Source organism: Pempheris klunzingeri, chromosome 1, assembly GCF_042242105.1.
Source record: "Pempheris klunzingeri isolate RE-2024b chromosome 1, fPemKlu1.hap1, whole genome shotgun sequence".
Classification (NCBI taxonomy): domain Eukaryota; kingdom Metazoa; phylum Chordata; class Actinopteri; order Acropomatiformes; family Pempheridae; genus Pempheris; species Pempheris klunzingeri.
Genome location: NC_092012.1, coordinates 30,382,910 through 30,410,860, shown reverse-complemented (window position 1 = coordinate 30,410,860; position 27,951 = coordinate 30,382,910). Strand labels below are relative to the sequence as shown.

Sequence of the window (27,951 nt, the reverse complement as noted above, 5' to 3'; positions counted from 1 at the left end):
CTTACTTATTATGTTTTTATATAACTGGTTTTAAAAGTTACTTTGTTAGCATGGCAGATGCACTGCAGACATGTTCTGAGATAAGATAACACGTCTCTCTGCTTTGGAATGGAGCAGAGGCGATGTCGGCTGCTTCCTCGGCTGTCGGTCATATACTCTTCTGTGCATCAGAAGACAGGCGCAGAATCTACAGGGGAGCAACTGACTGTGCAATGCAACAGTAATTTCTGATCTCTTTTGATCTGATCTGGTGAACATACTGAAACACTTAGCTGCCAGATATTTTTCCAGGAGGTGGTGGAGACCAAAACAGAGGTTGAAGAGGAGTTAATATTGGACGTTCATTCATCATCACCACCCTGAATGTTGCGCTATGTCTGCTGGTGCTGACGTAAATAGTCACGTGTTGTCTAACAAATATGCCATATTAGCAAAGTTTTGTGTTTACAGTTTTTAGTGCCTCCAAGTGGCCAAAACAGTATTTTATTGTTTGTAGTATCATGTATACACGGTAGTGTAATACAGTAGTGGTATATCAAACCATGTGCTGTCTCTTTTTCCTCTATTCTGAATTATATGTGTGTGTCAGTAAAGCAAATTTGAATCTGACAGAGGGAGAACTAGAGAACGAAGAGTTTAGTAAGTGATAAAGGCGTAGTGGTCCTCAGACACTCCTCGGGGAAACACATACCAGTGGCACTTCTGCTGTGTCTGTCTCTAAGTGGCTCTAAAAGCCTGCCGGAGACACCACTCCCACTAATCTTAATGGTAGATCATCTCTCACACACAATTCAAGTGGCTTGGACACACACACACACACACACACACACACAGTCTCTCTCTCTATCTCTCTCTCTGGGGAGTCTTCTAAATGCCACATGCCAGTTATTCCTATCCAGCGTTAGTGTGAAGCACAGTCTCAGTCCCTGTCAGCCTGATAATCAGTCTTCCCTGCTTTTGGATTATGCTGATCATGCAAAAATCCAGCGTGAGACGACTATTTTGTATAAATCACAGTGAAATGAATAGAAAATATTCAAGCAGAGCAGAATGTGCGAAGAACCGTCAGGGGGTTCTGTCATATTGGTGCTGTGAGTTGAGGAGGAGGAGGAGGAGGCGTGGGGAGGGAAGGGGGTCCCATCCTGTTTGGGGAGACGATTTCACAGCCTGTGTTTAGAAAACACCAGCGAGGTCCAGGTTTTAGCTCACGAGATCAACCTGGGAGTTACTGAGAACAGATTTATTACCCATGATGCACCACCAAAGGGTCCAAATGTCCAGCTCCACCGTGTGTGTGTTTGTATAATTCCTACAGATATGATGCATGATCCTGATCTGAATTTAATATTATTTACATGCACTTTGCCTGAATACTGATTTACTGAAAATGTGTGTGTGTGTGTGTGTCAGCGTGCAGAGAGTCAGCCGGAGAGTGCAGTGTTCCTGCCAGAGTTCGCCCTCTCACCTCAAGGGAGCTTCATGGAGGATGCCACAGAAGATCAGTTTTTAACCTACAGATACGACGACCAGGTCAGTCACACGCTCGTTACTGCTGCTGGGCCAGTGTGGATTTGTAATAGCTGATGTTGATATTTTGAACCAAAATATCATCAGTTGCCGTTAATTGCTATGTTGTGTCTTTACCTAGATTTTCTGATTTCTATTTCCTGGTTCAAATGTGAAGTCTATTGCTGTCCAGTGGTCCTGTGATTAGAAACCTGTCATTCAATTCGGAACTGATTGCAGGTTTCAATCTGGCGTTTAAACCTTTGGTGGTGGGGAGAGCCTTTTGTTTACACTGTGATTACGGACTGTCCCTTTAAGGCTTTGAATAAAACTGCGATCATGTCAGAGATGGTCGATGTATTTAAAGAAAACAACATTTTACACATCAGTGTAATGTGTATGCAAACATGCACTTACAAATTCTGCCCACACACTCATGCTTAAGGTTCCATGTAGGTGTTTAGTGTTGGTGTGAGCAGCAGATGGTGTTGCCTCAGTGCATCAGAGTGGAATGGATGCTACAGGTTGAGTAACAGGTGGAGTTCACCACGGCAGGCTGTACGAGCTGGATGTCTGCAGTTGTTACACCTCAGCAGTGCACTGCAGGTAGCAGATGCTAAGTGTCAGCGGTGCTTTGATTTTTCCCCCCGCAATGGTTATTAATGCTCTGTCACATTTTCTGGGTCAGTGTCTGTCCTACATTCTGCTTTACGTCGCACCAGCTAACAGATCTGCTAGACGGGTGGTACTCCTAGAGACATCCCAGGGGGCTTACTGGTGTCCCCAACAAAAAAGCAAAACAGGAATACGGTTTAATTTCAGTGAATCTGTGGAGCTCTTCTGTTCCTCAGTTTGTCAAACTGTTAAATCAGGGTTTGGGGATCGAATAGGCTTCAGTGTTGGTGTGTGGACTAAGCACCGAATGTGTCAGGAGATGACTAAACTGATCACACTGCAGCCACTTATTCATAACATCCGATGTTATATATGTTTGCAGTATTTCTTTGTTGTCTGTTTAAGTGTCGTATTTTGTTATTTATGTGAAGTGGTGCAATTCTTGGGGCACAGGATACATTTCGGAAGACAGAAATCAGTTAATTAATCAAACAATCAATAGGTAGAAAGGTCCTTTTATCGTCATCTTATCAGCTTGAGATTTTGATCACCTTTAATAGCCTGTAAGGTGAAGTTAACGTCCCTTGCACATGACATTCATAGGTCCTGTCGTCATCACCGACATGAGCTGCGTCTCACTACAATTGATGTGTTTGCAGACACATTTTGGCCTCTTGAATTCTCTCTGTCACACCGTGTGTCAGACTCTTGATAAAGTCGTCAGACCAAGTGCTAATTAAATGCCAATTTGGTCTCCCCCTCTGCTCTTGTGCTTCCATGGCTCATATTGTTTTATTGTCCTTTTTCTGCTTCTGCTTCTTCAGCTTCCTGTAATTGATTAGAAAGTCCGAACCATCAGAAAAAAATGTTTTCACACTAGAAACAAACAGAACAATGGTTCATTGAGCCTGTTTGGTGGTGGTCTGGTGGAGGTTTAACATGTGTAGTATAGGTTCAGATAAAACTGAAAAGTCTGAATGTGAGGAAACTGAACACTTAACATATGCAGACCATTCCTGGTCCTACATGTCCATGTACACTACTCACAAAAAGTTAGGGATATTCGGCTTTCAGGTGAAATTTCAGGATGAACCTAAAATGCATTCTAACCTTTCCAGGTGAACTTAATGTGACCTTCTCTAAACCTCTGAATGCACATGTCCAACTGTTCAGTGTCTCAGTACTTTCTGCACCAGCTGCTGTTCTCTAACAAGAAGCTTAACAGCAACATTCACAACAGGTTTGATCCATGAATCCACCAATACATTTCCTGCTTCAGTTAGAATTGGTATTTAAACAGTCCTCCTCATCCTGCTGTTCACATTCTGACATCATGAGACCAAGACGACACCTAACAGTTGATCAGCAGCACCTCAACACTGGAGGCTTCAAACAGGAAGTCCTCAGACGGAGGTGTTCACTGAGCTTAGAGGGTCACAGAGTGTCATCGGGAGGTTGTAACAGTGATACAGAGACTGGAAGAGTCACAGAAAGGAGAGGAGTGGACGTCATTTGGCCACATCCCAATTTATTGAGACACTGAAAATTTTTTGTTGTGGTATACCCACCACTGTTGTTAGATTTTCTACAAATAAATTGTTTAAGATGAATAAATGCCCTACTTTCATGATATAATCTCACTGTAGCATTCACTTTTTACATTTTCCATATATTTCACCTGAAAGTCAAATATCCCTAACTTTTTGTGAGTAGTGTATAATTAATGAAAATGGCTACATTTGGTGTGAGGGCAGTATGTATGTGCCAAAGAGATCAATTCAACAAAAATAAAAATAGGTCTGTTTTTTATTTATGTTTTTCATGCAAGGTGTTCTTGGCCCTTTTCCACAGACATTAGTCATTAAGTGTCTATATTAAAAAAAAAATCAAACTACCGCTATATAGGAAATGATTGACTGCTATTGAGCTTATTGGCAGTTACATAAGGAGCCAGTGAAAAGATAGATAGATAGATAGATAGATAGATAGATAGATAGATAGATAGATAGATAGATAGAAGGCTACATTCTGTGGCACAGGAGACGAACAGTCCACATGCATTGCATGTTAAATGAAGCCACAGTGTTTATCCCCAAATCTGTCAATACTTTGTGACTTTCCTACTCCGTCTGTGGCTCTCTGCCCAAAGCCCATTTGTTCCGGTCAAGAATATATGGCTCAGTCATTTCCTAAAACAGCAGGCCACTGTAATTTCTCAGAAAACGTTACTCAGACAGGAGGAAATTGTGCTTTTGTTGGGGGGATTTTTTTGGGGCGGCGATTTGATATACTGTGCATTTGGAGTATTCCCGGCAGGACAGTGTATGTGGGATTGACTCAAAATAAACTACAGTGTGTGTGTTGCAATGAAGGAACATGTCACACAGAGTGACAATGTGAGTCTCTGGTGTCATTTCAACAGCTTTTGGACAATATTCAGCTCTATGGCACAGAGGAAGAAGATATATGAGGTTTTGATACACACACAATACAAGTGAGCAGTTTCAAATTAAACTAGAATGGTTTGGCACAATAGGAAAGTGAGTAGGTTTAGATTTTGCACTCAGAACTACTACCGTTTTCAGGGAATGCTCACATTCTCAAATGCACACTTTGAAAATACTGATTTGTAATACTCTCACACACCAGCACAAAGCAAGCGTTTTAAGAGAAAAACACAATTTAAAAGGTTGATTACAAAACCTTTCATACCTGTTAGCGCAGCTTAGTGGGAGTTTAAGGCTTGCATTTTCAGAGTACCGTTAGTAGGTGTTGGCACTATAAGTAGTTTTGTCTCATATTGCATTCCTGTAGAGTTCTGTGCTTTAATGAGGAGAGCGAGGTAATTTTCTACTCTACGCTGTTTGAAAAAACGGCTTCAAAAATGCAAATTGCTCTGAGAGCATTTCTCGACTTTTTATGCAACACTGAAAATTAAGCCTCTGTATGTTGTGTCAAAGGGTATTGGGCTCAGTCACACACACGCACACACACACACACACACACACAATGCACCCCTTATAATATGAAGATTTTTTTTCCTCTTTTTGATTCAATAAAGCAGAGCAGAGCAGTAAAGTGATCCATATGGCATTGGACTGCAGCTAACAAGCGGATCTCTCTGCAAGGCTTTGGACACACATTCGCATAAATCCAGTTAAGAATTTGAGAGTACATTGTGTTTTGAAAGCCTTGCAGCTGACAAATATCATACAAATGATCCTTAACGAAACACAGAAACCTTGTTAGGAGAGATTCCACTTAGATGAGTCGCCCGGAGCCTTGCAGTGAGGCTTCACAACTAGAAGATGACATTGTACATCTGTGAGGAGAGCTCAGTGCACGAGGCACTCCTATCTATAGAGCTTTTACATTCAGAAAGGAATGAACTTCCCTCTTTTACTGCCTTACTGAGAGTGGACTCTTTTGAAACATTTAACAGGGCTCTTCCAGTTGCTTCATGTGGCTCAAGTCATCCGAGTGTGTGCTACTGGAGTGTAAGTGCTGAGCTAACAGGGATAGAGACGCATAAAGGAAATCTCCAGATGCATTTATCTGGCTTCAGTGGAAATGATATATAGCCTTTATTATGGAACTGCTATTGACTAACTCATTTAACTGAGGCCACACAGCTGTTTTTAGCTAATTTGGATGTTTTAGAAGCAGTATTTGTGTAGAGTAAGCTAATAAAACTAAAATATATGGCACTGGTATGAACAGTAAACAGAATGAATAACAGTTGTAGTATACATGGAATGTGTGGATATTGATCTGGGCTGATGTTAGATGAAGAACTGCCTTAAATCATTTAATTGCTATTGTGTTGTAGCAGCACTTTGAGAATTCTGATGAATTTCTAATTCTCTATGGCCATGAATAACTGAGACTTCAGGACTGAAAATAGTAGCCCTGTTGTCATACAAGCTAGACTGAGATTCCCTGAAGTGCCTTGGACCTTGGATTCAGGACTCTCTCCTTGATGAATGACGAGCCACCATTTGAAACTCAAGGCCATTCGTTCATTAGGAGGAAAACATCCCCTTCTTCTCTCCCTCACTGTTATGACACCAGTGTGGTAAGACTGTCTAACACTCACATGTAAGTGTGTGAGTTGTTCAGTGAGCTGATACAGTAGTGAAGTACAAGAAATCCAAAAAATAATCGTACATATATAGGAGTAGCCCAAAAGTACCCAGTTTGACACATAATACCAAACTAGGCCAACAAAAACACAACCAAGTGATGCCTCATGTGACTAATAAACAAGCTTAGCGAAGCTCCAAGTTATGTCCATAATCCAGCCAGTGTGCTGCAGCTCCTGGGGATGGACAGCATGGGAGCCGGGCGGCTTAGTGGTGGATTTATAGAGTAGGAGATGAAGTTGTTGGATGGCAGGACTAGAAACCACAGACTTTTTTGGCTAACAAGCTAATGGCTATTAGTCCTAGGATGGACTGTGCCTCGTCCACTTCCACACGTCCCTGCATGACCAGTGAAGACCAAGCAGCCACTATCGCTGCTAAGTTCCACAAATGGCTATTTTCCTTGTATTATATGATTGTATTGTGGTATATAACACAGTTGTTTATTTGTTAGACTGAAAAAGTTAGGCGCGAAATCTAGTGCTCTATATCAAAGTAGGAACTGGACTCTTTCACCCTTTAAGGAATACTTCAATTTAATGAAACGTTTTTTAAGCAGTTGAATTTTTTTTTTTGCATATTTCATATTGTTTTCACAGTATGTAAGAACTGAAATAGTATTGTGTGAATGGTTATGTTGAGGTCTGTTGTGAAACTATTTGACGCCACTAAATAAGGTATTCCTCTGCTAAGTAAAGTATCCATGTCAATATTCTATTTTTTCTTTGATTGTGTCCTTTATTTATCCTCAGTCCTGTCCTTCAAGCCTAGACACTGGCCCACTATCCAGTTAACTGCCCTGTGACCAGTAGGTAGGTAACAGGGGTCACATGAGGTTGTTGTAAATACTCTCAAGTCTCAAATAAAACCCAGTATTCAGATTAGGGTTATTCTAGTTAGTTATTCTCAAATAAAAGTGCTAGTAAAAATGGCGTACTTAACTATTAGCTATAAAAAGTGTCCAGCATGAACAAATAAAGTCCCAAATAAGAATCAGGTAAAAAAAACACCGTGGATGAATGGAAATGATGCACATTTCCACAGCACAACAGCAGTACATCAGTACAAGAGCAGAGTCATATCATCATATCATACTCACTTTATTTTTCTGTTCTTTTGTTCAGTTCTAAGCTGCTGTCAAATTTCATGCAGATGTTTCACAATAACGGCCAGCGTGAAATGGAAGAGAATATGCATTATTAGCCACTTTAGGGCTTTTATGTGAGACGCTTTGCAGGAAATGTTGATTTTTTTGTCGACAGTAGTTTAAAAAAAAACTGCAAAGCAGAAGTTGCTGAATTAGTCAGAATGAGAACTGTATTTGTTAGAAGGGGAAACTGAGAGCAGCAGTAAGACCTGACACTGATGGAGTCAGGACTGTGGAGATGTACATTATACTTAATCTATCAAGGCAGAAAAAACAAGCGTTGAGTGATTCAGCTTCAATTTTAATTGGTCCTTTATGCTCTAGATGATTTGTAGCCCATGATCCAGGCTGTTTGTTTGCAGTGTTACAGATGTATGCAGTATTCTTTCTGACAGTTTGCACAGAGGAGCGGCTACATGACATTATTCACATCACTAAGCTGTGATTACGCCCATATGAAAACATTTTTGGAGGATGCAAATGCCAGATAAATGTATTCATCGCTTCCTAATGAAACACACACACACATGCACACACACTGAGGTGTGGTCCTACCACTGCACACATGGCTCCAAAATACCTGTTTCACACCAGTTTTATATATAAATGAATTGTGTAGGAGACCTAGTAGATTTTTTTTGGACCGTAGGAGCTGCATGGAAGATGTGGTTAAGACAGACGCTCCCTGGCAGCGCCCAGTTGGACAAGTTGATGGTGTTGCGGGCCACAGTTCAAACAAGACAATCAACAGGTCACTGGAAGTGCAATCATTTTCTCTGGAGGTAGCAAAGCTGGACAAAAGCTCAGTGAATAAATTGTCAGCATTTGTAGACGGAGCACTGACAGCCACTTCTGACTCTCTATCAGAGGTCCAACAGCCAATTCTTGTTCTCCTGACAATGTAATTTCCTGCTATATACAGCAGTTCTGCCTGGCAACTGCAAAATCAATGAGGAGTTGGTTACCTCAGTTCAAAGCTTTAATTTGAAAGACTAAGAATGAGAATTATTCCGCAAATACTGTTATTAATTTGAAATGTATCTGGATATGTTTTCTTGATAAATAAAATCCACACGGTGGAACGCAATATTTAGTAATTACAGCAGGGTTGTGACTTAATGTGATGTGTACTTCATGTTATTTGTATTTTCCTAAAGCCCAAGCTACCATCATTAAATGCCTTCCCATCAGTTAAAAACCCAAAGAGATTCAGTGTACTATCACCTGAGACAAATAACATTGCAAACAATCAATTTGAGAAATCAAAACCAGCAGAAATAAACTATTTTGCATGAAAAAATGTTTTAATGATCAATAATTTATCAAAATTGTTGCTGATTAGTTTTCTGCCGATTGACTAATTGATTTAGCAACTGTGTATTTCATAGCGATTCCTCGAGATGCACCACGTTTCTTTTCAAGTCTGCTTGCTATTCCTACCTAATGTGCTGCTGAGGTCCAATCACAGTGTAGGCAGAATCAAGATAATGAGCATGTGTATTAATACCAGGCGTCTAAATTCCTTAAAACAACATATTTGCAGGACAGAACAGCAAAAGTTGGGGAAAGTGATTTCTTTTTAATGTTCATTTCTGATTGATCCAACCTAATTGGTTTCTTTTAAATACTAAATTAATCCCTGAAAATGATGTAACATTAAGAAAGAGACGATCAAAGTAAGGAAAGAAACCTTTTTTTGTTCAAAACCTTGTAGCTGCAGACGGCAATATAGCTGCAATCAGAATCTCATTCAGAATAAAACAAGGTGCTTGCAGTGTAAAGATTGCCTCACCACGCCGTGTGTGTGTGTGTGTGTGTGTGTTGTGTGTTGACAAGGGGGTTGTTTGCACACCTTGTGACTGTAATGTGAATGTTCCTGGATCCTCTTATCATCAGCCTCTGGCAAAGCAGTCTCAGATACTGATTCATATTAAAGACAGAGCCAGTTAGCGCACGAAAACAAGTCAAATTGCATTCTGCGTGTCTACTGTCACAGCGAGGAGAGGGGGGGTTGACTCAGAGCTGGCTTGCTTGCATGTCTCAGAGCTTACTTTATCATTACTAAAGGAAAGCTTGGGTCCAGGTTACATAAATGCAATGTCAAGGCATGGTGTGTGACCAGCTGTGTTGAAAGGCTCGTAACGTTGAGATGTCGGGCTCTCTCAGGTTTGATGCCAGTTCTTTCCTTTTGTATGACAGAGGCCTGAGCCCCAAATAGAGAACATGGCGCAGGTGGGAGACTTGACAGCAAGGCAGGCAGAGGCAGCTTGATCTGAGGCTGTATTTCTGTCTCCTTGACTTAACCAAGGCTGCTTTCTCTATCCTTCTCCCTTTGCATGATTCATGTTCTCTGCACCATTCTTACCCTACCTGGCTCTTTTAACACTGTGTCCTGTCTGGAAGAGCAGAGGCAAAAAGTATTACACTAAGAGCAATAGTGCCTTAACTCATGTTTTATCGCACAGCCTTGATACAGTAGTAGGAATACATCAGGATGAAAAAAAACCCGTCTGTTATGGTAGTCCAGTCATAATGTTTTACCTGCACTGGAGGAGGGTGAGACGCTCAGTGACTAATAATTCTGTCATTTCCCTAAGGTCTTGCTACAATATAGTCCTGCTGCATCAGACAGACTCAAATCTGCAGCTATGCCGTTGGCTCGGCTGCATTTCTGGGGAGGGGTTTGCTTCCATCCCATCTATGCGAAATGGATTTAAAAGGGGTGATTTGCGAAGATGGATGAGAGCGATGCTTAAGATCGATGGTGACTCGAGCAAAAGCTCAGAGAGGAAAGTGAAACAGGGCGTGATGCGGGCCTGATTTTGTTGGATTGTAACCCAACCATCAAACTCTTCACAGAGGGCGATGTCCAGGCTGAACAACGATATTATTCTGAGCTTTCATTCCACATCAGTTTCTATTATTCGTTGTTCAACCTGAATGAGAATCAGCTTTTACTGCTTGTGTGTGCACACTTACAGGGAATTTGACTCCAGTTTTGCTTTCAGTGCTACACGCATTTCCAAACACAAATTGACAGGAAGGTAGAAATAGAAATACAGCTAAAAACAAGGGCAACACGGTGGTTATTAAAGATTCATTTCAGGTGTCCTATTGATTCCCATGTTTGTAGGGAAGAGAGAGGTCACATTTTTTTACTTCCATTTTCCATTTGTTGTTGCAGCATTTGATTATTTTGTCCACTTTGGGGCAGCAGAACAAGTTGTCAGCAGTATATTGACACATTATCACCCTCTAAAGTTGTCGTGGCTAATTGTTTTGCAGACACCAGAGCAATATTAGCATTCATTTTGAGTCGTGTTTGTGCCCACCTGAGGAATGGAAGTCCAGTTTTCACCCTATTTTTATCTTCACCAACTCACAAAACTGAGAAAATGATCTGGCTGCTAAATGCTACACTATGTCAGCAGGTACTGAACAGTAGTTTCATCACCAGTGTTTTACACTGAAACAACTGCTGGAAATGAGGTTGATGAAGGCAGTTTGTGGAAAATCAAAACAGGCTAAAAGAAGCTAAGAAGCTGCATAGAGTTGCAGAGTTGGTGATAATTCTCTGTGGCTTTGTCACCACGACTGATAGGGATGGGTTTTGATGGGCAGGTTCATTTTGGATCTGGTTCCACGTCCAAGCCAAAGCAGTTGGATTTGTGAAGCTCTGCTGCCAAATTATTAATTATGATTAATATCCCGAGTTTGCCTGCACAAAAAAATAAGCGCTCAGACACGACTACCTGTAAGCACAACAAATACCATCACAGAAAGCAACAGGACAGACTCATCAATTATGAGTGCTGCTGTTTGGTTGACATCTCTGTCTGGTATAGTTTAGGCGAAACATTATTTTAATATTATATTCATCTTTTCCCATATTCTTTTAAATCAGTTACTCCAGCCTTGATAGCAGCCCCATTGTCCTCTGTGGGGGACATTACTGGTCACAAATACCCAATGGCCTCTTTTCTTACATATAATATATATATTTATAAATAGGTGAAAAAGGTGAAATGTTTCAAGTAGATTGAATCTCTGTGCCTCACCTAGAGTGGCATTTTGACCGATTAAGTCCATCCTGTCTTCATATGAAATACATTGTTGAGGCCATTCAGACTATGAAAATTAAAAAATACACTGACAGACCAATCAGCAGCAGGCTAAGAGCTTTTATGACTCATAGAAGACTGTTTACTTATCAATAACTGCTCACAAAATATGACGAGGCTGTGTGGTGGGAGGTTTGCCTGGCATGAGTGGACGTGTCCACAGCCCACTGAGGCACAGAGACAGACAGGCTATTGAGTGGAATGTGCTGGAACTGGCTTTCTAATGGCACTTAAAAGGGAAACTGTGGTTGTGGTCTAATGGCTCTTAACTCCGATGCTTATTTTTTGGTGACACATGCTGGAGACGAAATACCCTGCAGCCACACTGTGGTCTGTGGTGTGAATGTGTGTGTGTGTGTTTGTGTGTGTGGGTGAGTTTCGCCTGCTTACTGTGGGTTGCTCATATATGCTGCTCCTTGGATGGCATATTGATTTATGATGATGAGATTATAACTCTGCACACACTTGAGGGCCAATCTAGCCACTCTGCTGGATTCTGGAGTGTTTGTACTCTATGTCTGCATGTATGGATGTATTTTTGTGCATGCTGTGGTCATTCCTGTGAGCTCTGGAAAGCTGTGACTGTACATCTCTGTCTGTGTGATAAATGTGTTAATATCCTCTGAGGTCTCTGTAAGGATAGAAACCCCGCAGAGTCGGTCAGTTGCAGGGCGTGTTTCTCAAAAATCCTTACAGACTAAACTTCAATTCTCCACACTATTTGTGCAAGCAAAAATTCATTGATAGTACAGCTATAGTGCATCATATCTGATGTTCACTTCTGCAAAAATGTTACTACACACCAGGGCTATGGCAGCTACAAAGATATGAGCTATACAAACTAACAAGGCTATTGAATAGTAATCTACTGTCTCCTTTGGTTGTCTTCATCTGTCATGTGACCCGTGACTTCCGGTCATAGCGTGGTGCCTCGAGAGTCATCCAGAGACTGCAAGAACACCTATTGGTCAACTGTGGCTACATGTGTTTTTCATACAAGTTTCCGACGCAGGTAGAGATTGCTAGTAAAGAAAAATTGGGGAAGCTTAAATCAGTCTCAGCAATCTTCACACATAAACAGAGGCATATTCACCGCAAGCCTTCTGCTTACTGATCTCTGACTTCCATTCATCTCTTGCATCAAGTAAGAATCCAGCTCTCCAGTAATTTCAGCTCCTGCAGAGCGCCCCAGAAAGTCCTGGAATCTCAGTCTTTTCATCCTGCATTATAGAAATGATGAAGTCTAGTTGGGTCCAGTTCCACTGGTGGCGAACGACCAGCTTGTCAGAACTCACAGCAAAGGATAACAACGTCAGCTATGTTGATTTCTTAGTTTAAGTTTGAATGACAGCCACGCTGTTGCTACGGTTAGGTTCAGATAAAGACTGGGCAGACTGCCGTTGAGCTCAGGTAGTTAGATATAAGCAGGGAAGCTTTAGTTAAGGTTAAGGTAACAGGAATGTGCTACATGAAAGGCAATAACATGTTCTCATTGCAAGGATGAGTTTACCTTTGGAGTTATAGGTCTGGATTGATTTATTTTATCTGTCCATTCATGCTCTTCACTACAGATTCTTAAAAGGTTTTCCATCAGGGTACGTTAAGTACTCTTGAAATAAATATTTCTAAGTATTCACTTGCACACACACACACACACACACACACACACCAGAGGTGAAGGTATTTTCAGGTCTCAGTGAAAGTGCTGCACATTTTTGTTGTGCTGTCATAGCAACTGGCCATAAGCTGAGGGAGTGGTGACGTGTAATCTCACTGAATAGTTGGATCTAATGCAGGATATGCTGGGACAACAGCCACATGCAAGCAGGTGACAATCACCCAAGGCCCGTTAGGAACTGCTCTTTTAACACACACACTTGCGTCTCATTAGGCCTCAGCACCTTCTCTGCTCCGCATTCTGACTGTGTGACTAATGCTGTTCGTTCTCATATTAGCAGCAGGGTTATTGATCTTCAGTGCAAGTCTCTCTCTTTTTTTCCTAACCTCTCTCAGCAGTCCCCTCACAGTCCCAGACAGATTCGGTGGGATGGATTTAGACTGATGTGTCTGATGTTTTGTCCATGTTAATATTTTCTTAGGAAGACTAAAAGTATACAGCCCTACTAGCAGCCTTTAGATTTTGCAGTGCTCATTTGCAATGTCCATTAAAGGAGAACCTTTTTCAAGCCTGAGCCTTATTTTTACATACTTTGGTTTCAAAATGACTGGTATAAAACAGTTTGGAACAAGACCAGTTGATTGCCCCAGCCGGCAGCTACAAACGGGCTACAGAGGCTGTAAAGTAATTCTTTGGGGCACCCATGCCTGTTAAAATCCACTAAAAGTCCTCGTTTTTGCCACTGACAAGCTCAGATTGTGTCCGACAACATTACAGACAAGATTCCTACAGAGTTAGACCTGTAACCAGAAACAGCAGTTATAGCGTTCTCTTCAAAGCCACCAGGCTCCATTGACAAAAGCAGTCATTTAACCTCACAGAACATGGGAGTTGCTGGCCTACTGCTGTTTTGATCAGTTAGTTTTAGTGTTTTTGTGTCACTTTCTTGCTTTAAATGGTTAGTTCGGACACAGTACCATAGTTGTATAGCACACAATAACACAAAAAATTTAACCAGGGGTGGCAATGTAGGTGTACGTGTTTTGGTGCACCACTGTGGTTCAGACTGAAATATTGAACAACTGTTAGATGGTTTGTTGTTAGATTTGTAGAGTAGAGTAGAGTAGAGTTGTCATTTGTGCTGCCCAGAAAATGAAGCCTACTGATTTTGGTGAAACTAAGATAGTGAAAATGGTTAATACACTGTTGCCCATAAAGTTGGAATAAAATGTTTTTTTACTGCTTCTCATGAAATGATTGTGACAATGTGATTTATTCTTGATAAATAAAGTGTATATCTTCTCAACTTTATTGATCAAACTCTTCCAAACATATCCCACTGGAATTTAAACCACAATTAACCTTTGCGAACTGTGTATTCAGGCTTTAACAAAATTGGGGGTATTGAACAATTATTCCAACTTTACGGGCAACAGTGTATTATACCTGCTAAACATCAGCATATTAGCATTGTCAATGTGAGCATGCTGACACTTGCATTTAACTCAAACTTTACGTAGAGCCGCTAATCATCTTGGAAAGGAAGCATGTGTACAAATTTCCCAAAGTATCAAACTGTTCCTTTAAATGGGCTACACATGAATTGTGCTCAGTGTGTTTTAGATGTGGCGTCTCTCCAGTCTCTCTGTCACTGTATCCCTGTCCCCATAAAAAGGAGTTAGCAGCTCAGCTGATGGTAAACACATTCCTCCACCTCGTTAACTTTGTGGTGGCTTGTGTTTGGGTAAAGTTCAGTGTTTGTTTTCCAGCATCAGCACCCTCATGCTGTTCCTCAGCAGCCTGGCATACCCTGTATCTCTCATGCAACATTCATGGCTGCACTTCTTCAAAGAACAAACAATGGGAAAAGCTGCGTATGCACAATATGACTGAATCTCAGTGTGTGCACTGTGCATTCCCAAATACAGATGTGGTGTGTAAAATAGTCCCCCAACTGATGCTGTCATCACAGCTCTTATTCTTTCTCTCTTTTCAGCCCAGGTGTTTCATTCCATAATCGGTGCCTCATAACAGCCCTGATAGTGTTCAACAGGAGCTCTCTGTACGTGTTTCCCAGTCCTGACCCTTCATTGTGCTCATTATGTTGGCAGATAGCTATGCACTGAATGCTTTTTCCTAATCCTGGAAAAGAGTTGCTCTAATGGCTGAAATTAGTAATGTGACATGTACAGAAATGCACACAAACACACACACACACACACACACACATACGGCCTGTGTGTGGTATTTCCTTGTAAGAGATCCCGTAGGAGTACAGTATTCACAAAGCAGGTAGTGTGTGGACTGCGAGGCCTGCCAGTGAACAACAGGCCTGACTCAGCCTGTGGGGCATAGTTGCTCTGCTACTGTAGCCGGGGAGGTATTCACCTTGTGCTTAGGATATACATTACCATCTACAGGAGACCAGCCCTAAAGAGTTTCAGCCCACAGACTGTATCCCATTAAAGATCACTGTGGAGGAACACACATGGGTTAAGACCCATTGTAATCCAGTTTCGGATAATAATTCTCGGGGTCCAGCTGCAGAAATAACTGAACTGGGAGTATTAGGCACCTCCAGCCTTAAACAAAGAAGCAGAGCTTAGAATGAACAGTAGCAGTCCTCAAGTCACTCTTTTTTCTATTGTAAAATACCTGGGAGTAGTTTTGATTATTTTAACAGCTACTGTTGAGTTATTCTGATTGTGGTCAGCTGTGTTTTATCAGACGGCAGAGCGTTAAAGATTTTATGAGTTTGTGATGTCGGTTAACTAATGCCTGCTGCGAGCTGTACTTCATATTTGATGTGGATTCACTTGTTACTGATTCCTGATCCAGACTAACCTCTACCATCAGGGGTCAGAGCCACTTACTGAACCACAATGGATTGGGTTTAAATAGCAGTCCAATCTTTGCTGCAATACATCTTGTGATGGTACTGAGTCGATTGCCATGACTTTTATAGGTTACAGGTATTCAGAGGATAGGAACCCTATTGACTTTGATGATTTCTTAACCCTTTATCTAGCACCATACATCTGGCCATACATTTGCAAAACTAATAACATGTGCATTAGTTTGAGTTGCATGTATTCCCTTGTACTTGCAACATGCTAAGCTAAGATGGTTAACATTATGCTGGGTAGACACTGTATGGAATAGGCCTGGTTTGAACACCTCCAACTTACTTTACAATCAGATCTAAATTTCAGCCATGCCACTTTTCATTTGATTTTCAGTTAAAGGTGGGTCACCTGACTGTCTCCATTGTAAATGCTGTGAATCCAAGCTGACTCTAATCAGTCTGAACACTTATCTGAGCCACCTCTCAAGTCCTGAGGAGGTTGGTGGGTGTTGGAGAGAATCTCTGCATCTTTTAAAATATAGATTAAGACTATGCGCTCCTATCATACATGGCTGTGAACAAATGCGAACTGACAGTTTCCAAATTCCAGTTTGTATTGACAATATGTGTCTGGGTCCATTGTTTAATCACTATGCATGCTTTTCCTGACAAAAAGCAGACGGTAAAAGTGGCCCAACAAGCAGCAGAGTGATCAGCTGTGACATCTGGTTTTAACACTTTCCCTTGTGGTTGTCTTGGAGTCGAGCCGAAATCAGCTTATAAAGCTGCTGAAAGAGAAACACGGCATTGCCCAGAGCTGCTGCTCTACCTGCCAGTTATGGAACACGTGCGCGCGCACACACACACACACACACACACACACACACACACACACATATACAAACGTACGCACACATTGCCTGGGGGCTCTATACCAGCCACTGTGTGGAACATCTGGAATACACAGTGAGGTATGGCAGAAGGAAACATGCAGCCAAGTAAATTTCATGATCCTGACACACATACATCTAAGAATACTTATTACACACACACACACACACGCACACACACACACACACGCACACACACTGCACATTACTTTACATTTCATGTTAGGCATGATAAGTTGAAGGGCCTTAATTGTTTAAGTTTTCTCAGTCAACCGCAAGGCCCCGCATATGAAGGGGGTATACTATTTGAAGAAATGAATGCACATTATGTCAGATCTTTTCTGTGTGCCCATTAATCACACAGAGTGTTATTGTAGCATTAAACCGGCGGATAATGATTGGATGTTATAGTGGGGGCCTGAGCGTTTGAAGGTGACGGAGGCTGTAGCCTGAAGGCACAGGCTTCTGGTGAGGAATGAAGGAGGAACAGCCGTGGACTGGATACAAGGAGCACTGTAAACACTGTTAAACACATAATCTCAGACATCTGTGTGCACACATCAGTTAAAGCACTCACATTTAGCCATCTTACAATAGACGGAGACAGCAGATGACCTTGGCTGGAGCATTCAATCTATCTATGTGACTCCAGAAATTCAAAATACATCACGTTAAGAGTAAAGCATTCTTTTTTTAAACACATTTTAGGAGTTAATATATTCTTGAGTTTCTCCTCCCAAGAAAAATGACAGAATCAGTAGTTTCTGCAAGTGCCCCAAAACAACAGATATTTACATTCAAGTGATAAAGCTCTTTAGTGACTGCAGGAACTTTGCCAGGAACAAAAGAGGAAATCAGATGTTATAGTCTGCATAGGTAGGAGACCAAGGTGGATTTTCACTACTGTAACCATAATGACAAAACTCCCCATAACCTTAGCAAAGTACTTAATTTAACAGATCCTCTCCTAACCAAGTCATTTTTGGACCTAAACTTAACCAAACCTTAACCACAGTGTAACCACAGTGGAAACTAGAATACAGAGATGTTGTTTGAAAATATTTGTTACAACCATTGTCAGTAAGTTTAATTTCAATAGACTATAAAAATAGATGTCTCAATAGCAAGAGTATAAGCACACTGAGATTCCCTCGGCCATTTAAAGAAGGGAAAAAAAATCTGTAAGAAAGAGGGGAGACAAAATGGGAGTTGGGAATATCAATAAAAAGAAGAAAAAACATTTAAAAAAAACACTCATGTCGCACACAAAAATAAAAAGAAAGAAATTAAATTAGAAAAAGTTGATTTAGGATAACATTACAAAAATGTATATGCATAATAAGAAATACCGGATTATAAAATAATGATTTGCAGCAGAAATAGAGAAGTGGTCACAGAGAAGCATTGACCACCAGTGCTCATCAGCACGGCACTCTTTCGGCTCAGTGTGTCATAGCACATCATCAACACATTGGAAAGCTGGATCTCCCCTGTGAAAACAGAAGGTACAAGCTCTGGGTAAAATGAAGTAATTTCTTCAAACCTCCAAAACGTCCCCATGAGCAGCGTTAAAATTTTCCAAGACAAAAGACAAACGTTTGTGTGAGAAGTATGAACTTTTCACTGCGTCAAAAATTAAAGAGTGTGTATTTCGTCCAGGCCTGTGAGTCATCAACAGCTGAGTAATCTGCTCACAAAACTTGCTGACCTTATTCCACCTCAGTGGAGCAGTGTAGTGTGTGTGTGTGTGTGTGTGTGACGCTCATCCTCTATCTCCAGCCTCCGCAAGGTGTGTGTGTGTGTGTGTGTGTGGTGGTGGTGGGGGGGGGTTAAACAAGCACAGCAAAGCATACGGGATGGTAAAAGAAGAAAAGGTCCTGGTCGGTTCTAAGTCTGCAGGCTTTCTGGCTGCACACCAACAATGCACACAGCAAACCTGGGGTACTCATTGTGAGAGAGAGAGAGTGTGTGTGTGTGTGTGTGTGTGTGTGTGTGTGTGTGTGTGTGTGTGTGAAGTTAGCACTCCTCAAGGAATTTAACTAGATCTGTTCTTGTCAAAATACAAGCGCAGACACACAAGTGTCTCTGTCAGGGATTGACACTGGCCGAAAGAGGATAGACGCTTTCTTGTGAAACTTTACGGCTCTGCGGAGATCCCTAAAAATAGGGGTGTTTCTAAAACTTATGACATATTGCATAGATCCAGTTATGTTTGCTCCGCCGCTTCATTCCAGGAACAAAAGGGGCATAAATTGCCTGCCAGGGAGCCCAACAAAGAGATCTGACATGAGCACAAAATACAGCACACTGAAACGCCGCTCCTCATTTAAATCACGCCCTGCAAATAAATTAAAAAATGTCCATCTCAAATAGCTATTCTCTTTTCTTGTCTTTTTATGGCACTCTTGTGAAAATGGTGTCAACAGTTCTGCCAGTGCTGAGATCATTCCAGGAGGAATTTTAGGGGGAAATCAGTTTTCAGGAGGGCTGCTTGTTATGAAAATGTTTGGTTTTTTTTGTGCAAGGGAAATGATCTGAAGCATCTATTTTCTGTTTACTTCAAAATTATACCTGGACTTGCTGCCAATGCAGGTGACTTTTACCTCATAGTGCCACTCTCTAGAAATAAGGAAACAATGAACTGAGGAATTATAAAACAATAATGATCCCAGACATTTAAACTAAATTCTGTTAAAAATGTCAAAATCTAGAAAAGAATAAGATATGATAAGATACGTGTGGTAATTAATGAAATTCCATCTTACCAATGAGTAGTTTTTTCATGATGTAATTTCAATATGTGGAGATATTTTTCACTATGAGACAGTAACGTAATAATACATATATTTATTTTTTAACCAAAGTAAGATTAATACAGCAGTAAGGATTAGAGTCAGACTTTGATTATAGGTAAAGCTTGTTTAAGGTGCAAATATCTACAAATAATTACCACAGTTAGGCCTTGTTAGGTGTTAAGTTGCTTAATTACGTGACTTGTTAAACAGATCATTTTATGTTTCGTAGAATTTGAAGAAAAAAAGAGTCTTCTGCAGCCCACCTAACTGAGTGACCGCAGGATTCTCATTAAATGAGCTGCATGTAGCGAGACGAGTCTGTATTTATCTCTTTGTGAAAAAAAAACAAGAAATTGGAGCACCGTGACTCTAAGGAAGCAAACGACAAAGTGAGAAAGAAAAATCTCACCCTTCTTCTCACTGTAGTTTGTGGAAGTGTAGGAGGTGATACAATTTCAGCGTGTTTTCCCCCAGCAGACTCTCACTGTTGATCGGAGCACTTATCCGTGTTGTAAAAAACAACAAGAGGACAGAAGACAGGAGAGACGACAGTGTGGGGAGATCTGAAGCCCCCATTCATTTAAATAATTTGTTTCATCTCACAGTTTGGGGGGTCCCTTGCACTCACAGTGATCATTAATTCAAGACAATTTGAGAAAAAGTTTCCAAGAGGGAGATGAGAAGATTGATTTTGAATTTTTTCTGTATGTGTGATAAGAATAGAGCTGTAGTCAGGACGTGGTTGGCAAAGCTTAGCATAAGGACTGGCAGCAGGTTACAGTGAGCCTGGCTTAGTTCGAAGTTTAAAAAATACACCCACATATTACATGTTATGTCTCATTTGACAGTGAGAGAGCTCCTGGGTCTCTATGGAGACCAGGACTGAAATCTCTTCCCACAGACTGGATACACAGACACTTGTTTGTCACATTCAGAATTCTAATAATGTGAATAACTAAAAATCCAGCCCTGGGACAAAACCTCACTGAACAATATGCAGTGAGCTTCACCTTGTCTAGATAAGGATGGTAAATCAATAAAAAAATCAGGAAGAAAAGTATAGATTCAAGTTTATTTTCCATTTTTGAATGAACAGCATTGCCCACAGGCCGCTGACCGTTACGGGTAAAGCAGCCCAACAGAAGAGGAGAAGAGGACTGGGTGAGTCCACGGGTGGGTCGACTGGCCACGGTTAGCTCACACATGTTGTAATAACAGCAGGACAGAGAGGAGCGAGCGTTTACAGACAGCAGATTACAGCTAATGAGTGAGACATGGCTCCGACTTAACAGAAGCTCACGGAACAGAGGCTGGCCTGGACATGATGTCAGGACTCTGGCTCTCTATTTAAGCAGCATTCCTCCATGACTTTCCCCTAAGTCCTGTTGGTGAAGAGAGCGCAGGACACACTTAAAGCTATTGATTGCTCTTGTTTACACACATACTTAAACATAGATATATAATAATCAGTAGCTGTATGTCTGTATCTGTTTCATAGGAGTGTATAGGCTCGCACACGTCTTTTCCACAAGACTGCAATTAATACCAGCGTCATATATCAAGTTTAAACCCTCCTCGGTGTCAGTTCTCCTCTTTTCTCCTTTTTTTCTCTCCTCCATTCCCCCTTGACCTCGGGTCAAGGCACCAGTCATTTAGCCTCCCAACCACTTTAAGACAGATCGAATTAAAGCGGCCACAGAATGCAAAATGCTCCTTTCTTTCTCCCCCTCCATCGCTTTCACGCGTGGACGAGGGCACCTCTGTTGTAACCGCAGTAACCCCCTAGTCCCTGAGGAAACCTGGCTCACACACACACACACACACACACACACACTCTTAATCAGTCAGTAACCTTTATTACGGGGGTAGGAAGAGAGGGGGTAAAATGGATTAGCGTGATGTTTGTAACAAAAAGGAGCCATGCATAGATTTTACGCTGCATTACCCCCTCCAGGGAAAAGGCACTTGGGCCTTTTGTATTCCACAGAGCTCATAGTACACCTGCTTTGTCTCATTACGACACCCTGTCCCCAAATCTCTGTTCAAACTTTCTCATTCAACAAGTCACACAGAAACACGTGATCAGAATCAGAATCATTTGTTGTTCAAAAGTTGTTTGAATAAGAAAATAAAGGGAGAAAAAGAAAAGAGGCCAATGTTCTTTTGATTTTTGCATGTGTTCCGGCGAAATCAGAGGTCTGAAGCCTGTAGTTTATCTTCTACGTACAGCCCTGCTGATTTGGATTTGGCAAAGACGTTCTGCCGATTTGCTCATATGGCTGTATTTCATTTTCTCCCGAGAGTCTGCTGTCCAGTGCATTAGATTGATTAAAGCAGTAAATAAGATTTTAGCAGGGCAGAGCAGGCCAAGGGATGAAATGATCCAGTTCTAAATGAAATATTCACTGATTGAAAAAAGGGAGAAGTTACAAAACAGAATGGATACTGTCTCAAAATGAATATTTACTGATTACAGTTATTGTAGTCATGCGATTATGTGAAAGTGTATTGATCCCTGTAGGGAACTGAGGCTCTAGCAACAAGGAATTGCAATACAACAGCCATTAATGCTAATGATGGTAGTAGCTTTCAAAGCTAAACACAACTAATAATTCCAACTGGCACACAAACAAACAAGTTATGTTACTTGGCACAGTCCCAGTATTACCAAACAAAAATTATTGTATGCATTCTGCAGCTGTATTTCATATTAAAGGGACAATCCACCAATTTACTTTAGCACCTCCATAAAGATAGGTGAGTTGGGATTAAAGATCAAAACCAGACTAAGGCTGCTTTTCATTAGTAGTTCCTCTTCCCCTCATTCACTTCCTGGAGGCCACTTGGAGAGCAGATGGAAAGTTACATGGAATGCACTTGCCCTTGCAGTCAGTAGTAACAACGGATGAAAAAGAACAGCCTGTCTGTAGACATATTATTTCATATGATTTGAACTTATTTGACCAAAAAGGTTCACATTTCCTCAACTGTTTGAATAGTTGCGTTATGTGGTTATTTTGTTATCTGGATATTGTTACTTACATGTGTAGATCAGTTGCTCTGACATATCTGTTTCAAATACTGTAAATCAGTGGTTCTCAACCTGGGGTCAATGGACCGGAAGGGGTCCTTGAGTGAGTTCCATGGGGGGTCCCAGAAAAATTGGTAAGATGTTGATTTCACTATTTGCAACTTGGTGCAAATAGACACGCTATCCTGCTATGCACACCCAGTCCATTCATGCTGTATGAAGAAGAAGAGCAATAAATTCCCATTCTGGTTTATGTGGATGTGGTTATTTGTAAACTTGCAGTTGCAGTTTGGTTAGGTTTAGACACCCAAACTATGTGGTTATGTTAAAAAAAGATGAGGGTTTGTGTTAAAATGATAAATCAAACACAAATATAAAAGGCAGCGTATTATAAGCACAAAATATCTTCTTTCCGTACAACTGGGTATAATTAGCCACATTGGCTATTTACACCTGTGTGCAAATCACATCTACAATAGCTAAATCTTACTATACATATGGGTTTGTGGCCTGATATATATATATATATATATATATATATATATATTTTGATATATATATATCAGGCCAATATATATATATATATTAATCTGAAAAGCAAGACAGGTTGAGAACCACTGTTGTAAATCCACTGCTCGGTGAAGTCTTGGTGGCTTTGACTGTAAACTATAATGTTACTTGGTTAATCTGTACTGTTGAGTAATTATCAGTAATTAATTGCTCAGTTGTCGTAGGGTCGATCTCACAAAGTTCACTGGAGTTCTCCAGAGAAATGGATGACACTTGTCCTGGTGGCGGGATTCCCCCAACTGCAAGTGCCGGGGGGAAATCAGCAAGGCCATGCTGAACGACTAATGAAATGCAGCTGAAAGGTTTAATACTAGCATCAGCATGACATACTCACAATGATTATGTCAACACGCTAATGTTTAACAGGTAATATGTGTCACTGTTATCATCACAGTTATCATCTCAAGCCCCATTTGGACTGGATGTATGTCTCTATAGAGATAGAGATTATAAGGGAGGTGCCTTCAACATCAACTGCACTGGACTATCTGGGTCACCCCAGTAATGATCATATTCGCATTTACCTACAATTCTTTGCCAAACTCCCTGTTCCTCCTGTAATTCAAACCCTGTCTGGCCTGGACATCCTTATATTTTCAAATGAATCTCACTTGATTTTCCTTTTTTTTTCACTGTGAAGATTTTGCTTTTGTGTGAAAATGGAACAAGCCAAACATGTTTTTGGCAATCTGATAGACAGACACTAACCACATATAAGCCTATTTGAGAACCAACATTATGACCAATTACCCATACAAGCTCATCATATGTGTGATTGTAATGATAGCTACAGTACAGGTATATTATTTTGAGGCCCATTTTCTTAGTCTATATTTGTTACAGTTGGTACCATTGAAAGTATACTGAATTACATATCAGCAGGTCCTATTTTCAGTGTACCCATGAATTTACACGCAACTATCACTGGGAAAAAAAAGACACAAAATTTAAAATTGCGATGATTTTCAGGCAAGTTCTGAAGCATCTTATTTGTATTCTAAGTAGATTTATTAATATGTGTTTCATGTCAATGTGTGTGATTAAAAAAAAAAAGAAATCACACTCTTTCTCAGAGTTCACCTCATGCAATATCTTTGCCTTCCCATGAACTCTTACACTCCCTCTTGGGGAGGCTTTTGTCCTGCTGAATGTCCATAAATATTGCAGACCACATCCTGTAATTTCCAGATGGTTAAAATAGAACGGAACAATGAGTTAAATTACAAAGCAGCACAATGAATATTTCAAACTTTAAAGCAGAAGAACCATGAAGCTCTGTAAGGCTGAGGGGAGCTGCAGATTTAGGAGGAGCAACAGCTGTCACATTATCACATTGTATTAAATTTGTCATTTGATACATTATCTGCTTTGAACATGTTCAGATACTGCTTGTGGGCCGAGGGATCCACTTAATACTACGCTCTTGTAACAGCTTTCTGGTCAGACAGATGTTCTATCTTTATCTAGTAGATGTGTTTAATTATCTAGACACAGGACTGCACTCTTTGATTTATTTTGATTTATTTTTAATTTCATTATATTTTTCAGCACTATCCAAACTTCATCCCAAAGTCGGTCTATTGAGTTATCACTGGTGTATTAAGGTTAAAGTTGCAGGAAGTGGGCATTTATTAGATAGTGATGAGATGACAGGAAATGAGGGAGGGAGAGACACGGCAAAGGTCGTCGGTTGAATTGGAACCAGGACAATCATGTTTCATGGTCGGCCTTTTAACCCCTAAGTTCAACCCCTAACTGAGAATTTGTCCAGAAGAGAATGTGTACAATGCATTGAATTAAGTGTAACGTGAACACATAAAACTGCTCTCTGCCTGAGAACTTTAAGCCCTGCTGAGGGAAACTCAAACAACATATTTAAAGCAGAGAGCACAAATAATGTGGCCTCCCTCTTTTCTTGTGAATCCTGAGCTATTACAAGTAGTGGAGCGAATGAACTTGTTTGTCCCAAATGCAGAATGCAGGTCAAAAACAGCTCAGACTGCTAGGGGATTATTCCCATCTCTCTTCTAGGACACATGCTGATGCACGCTGGATCATATTAATGATGTTTCTCCTTGCCTCTGCCATTTAATTGCCACAACTTTGTGTTTGGCCCAGAAATCACTGATTTTAGTAGCATTATACTGGAATCACATACATATTTACAATGTAGGACAGCCTCAGTTGAATTTTAAGCTGCACTGCGGCAAAGTTTGCCAAGTTCTGGAGTCTCTGCAATGAAGTTCCCCTGCTCCTCTGTTTGTTTTCTGCTTCGAATTGGATTGTTTTGGCAGTGCAGAGAGAAATGTGGAAAAGCTGCTGTCCTCTTTGTCTTATTTGTATCATCTGCCCTCTGCAGAAAAGTTACCACACTGTCACACTCTTCATATTGGAAACATCCCCCTCGGTTTGTCACTTTCTTGTTTTACAGTGTCTCATGCGGATGATTGAGGACTAATTGAGTCCCAGTTGAATCCCAGCTTGGCCTTTTACCCAAGTGACAAAGTGACTTTGAGGATTTAGAAATGCCACAAAAACAACCACTCAAACACAAACACACACACACACACACACACACACACACACTCAAACACACACACACACACACTCAAACACACACACACACACATACATACAAATACATGTATCTAATCTATATGCAAGCAGAGCATAGGCTGCAGGCTGTTTGTGAAGAGGTTATTCAACCCCATAGGGAGTCCATGGTGATAAGAATAACCCTTACCATGGCTAAATGTCACTCTAAGTGGTGTGTGTGGTGGCGTGTCTCTAAGTGTGTGTGTGTGTGTGTGTGTGTGAAATAGCTTCATTTGCTGGATACTTTTAGATGAAAGAGCTAGGGGCCACAGCTGCCTCCCCTCTGGTCCTTCAGGAACACTGGGGTGCCTCTGGCTGCTTTTAATAAACACTCCTCCAACACTCACCATTCAGCTTTACCACTAATAAACACACACACACACACACACACACACACACACACACACACACACACACACACACACACACACACACTACATTCAGTGTATAGGAATTATTTTTAGATTTTATTTCTGGATATAAATATCTGGGAAATTATGGTTATTTGCTGTATATTTTAAGGTGGTGGAAAACATTAGAAAATCAAAATGCCTTTAAATGTACTGTAGGACATTAACAGGTGTGTGAACAGTACAGGATGTAAGTGGGCATAGTTACCAACAGAAAGCAATCAGCTTCAGCATCGTTCGCTGAAGCTACCAACTGGGTCTGTACTTTTTAAAAAAAATGTCTGCCACTTTTCAAATGAAGGAATCATTTAATGTAATGAATTTTAATTCTTCAGTCAGAAGCCATTATACCTGTGTAGAGGAAAAAGATGCAACACGACCATTAAAACAGGGCCAGTCGAACTGTGAAAAACATTTTTGAAAACACTTGATGGATGTTGTATAGGCTGATTGTACTACAGCTGCACTGGTCTCTTTTCAGGTGGCCTACACATGTCATGATGATGGATTTAAGTAAACACAAAGTTGGATAAAGTCGCAAATTAAATGATTTTTTTTTTGTAATAATTAATTCAGATTTTTCAAGGATTGAGTTAACCTAGTTAGTTTTATTCACCTTTTTAATTTTTCATTCAGTCATTGATCAATATTGGCAAAATATTCCATATGAAGTGTTCAGGTCATCTGTACGTTATTTACTTTGAGGTCCTGGCACCACTTGTTCTGCTCTTACTTGGCTGGTTTTAGCCACACTAGTTATGACGGTCTCTTAGTTTACCACTGGGATATCAAGTATTGGATGAACTGCAATGAAACCAATGACTTTGACCAATGACTGACTACATCTAGCGTCATCAGCAGGTAAAAAATAAAAAAAATCCCTTGAAATATCTTAGCATCCATTGGATGGCTCAGCACAAACATTTGACATCCAGCACCCAGACAGTGGATCATAAAGACTTTGATGATGCCTTCATGCAGTGACTGAGTGAAACATCCACAACCACTGGATGGATTGGCAAAAAAATTGGCACACACGTCCCTGTTCCCCACAGCATTCAATTTTAATAGTGTAAACATAACCTGCTACTTGTCACTGTAAACATGTTACCATGCATTAAGGACTAATTTCATTTGTGTGATTGATGTTCCTCATATTTAAAACCTGGATCCTAGATTTAGAACTAATTCATCTCCTAATTATTTTGCAATCACAGTTTTTTCAAATGATTAAAGTGCTACATTTATCTACCATTCAGAAGTCATCCTATCTTGTGCACTGCTTTCTATAATAAATTAAGACTATGATCTTTTGCTAGCTTTAATCAAGTGCTTAGAGTTTCACAGTCGTCCCTACAATCTGATATCGTATTGCAGGCTCTGATATTTGTCTGGGAAACTAAATAAGTATGCTATCAGTGTACATTCTAGGACTTTGTTTCATTAATTTGCCAGATACATTAATTAACAACATTTCCTCATTATGTTAATAGAAAAAGCAATGTGGGCAGCATTATGGTTCCTCCACAATATCTTTGCTGTAGCACGTTAGCTGTGTATCAACATCATTTCTAGAAGACATGGTTGCATGTTTACTTAAATGAATGTCATGTCAGTGCAGAGGATCAGAGTGTGAGTGTTCCTCTCCAGAGGTAATTCTTTAATT

At 40.6% G+C, this 27,951-nt stretch overlaps 1 protein-coding gene across 1 annotated transcript in view; it reads left to right on the top strand.

Annotated features, from left to right (window-relative positions):
* The first annotated feature begins 373 nt into the window (after positions 1-373).
* Positions 374-27,951, top strand: part of adamtsl3 (ADAMTS-like 3) — a 172,449-nt gene continuing 144,871 nt past the window's right edge. The window contains exons 1-2 of the mRNA XM_070830721.1: positions 374-391; positions 1,411-1,530. Of these exons, the coding sequence (XP_070686822.1) occupies positions 374-391; positions 1,411-1,530 (138 nt within the window). The remainder of the gene's footprint in view (positions 392-1,410; positions 1,531-27,951) is intronic.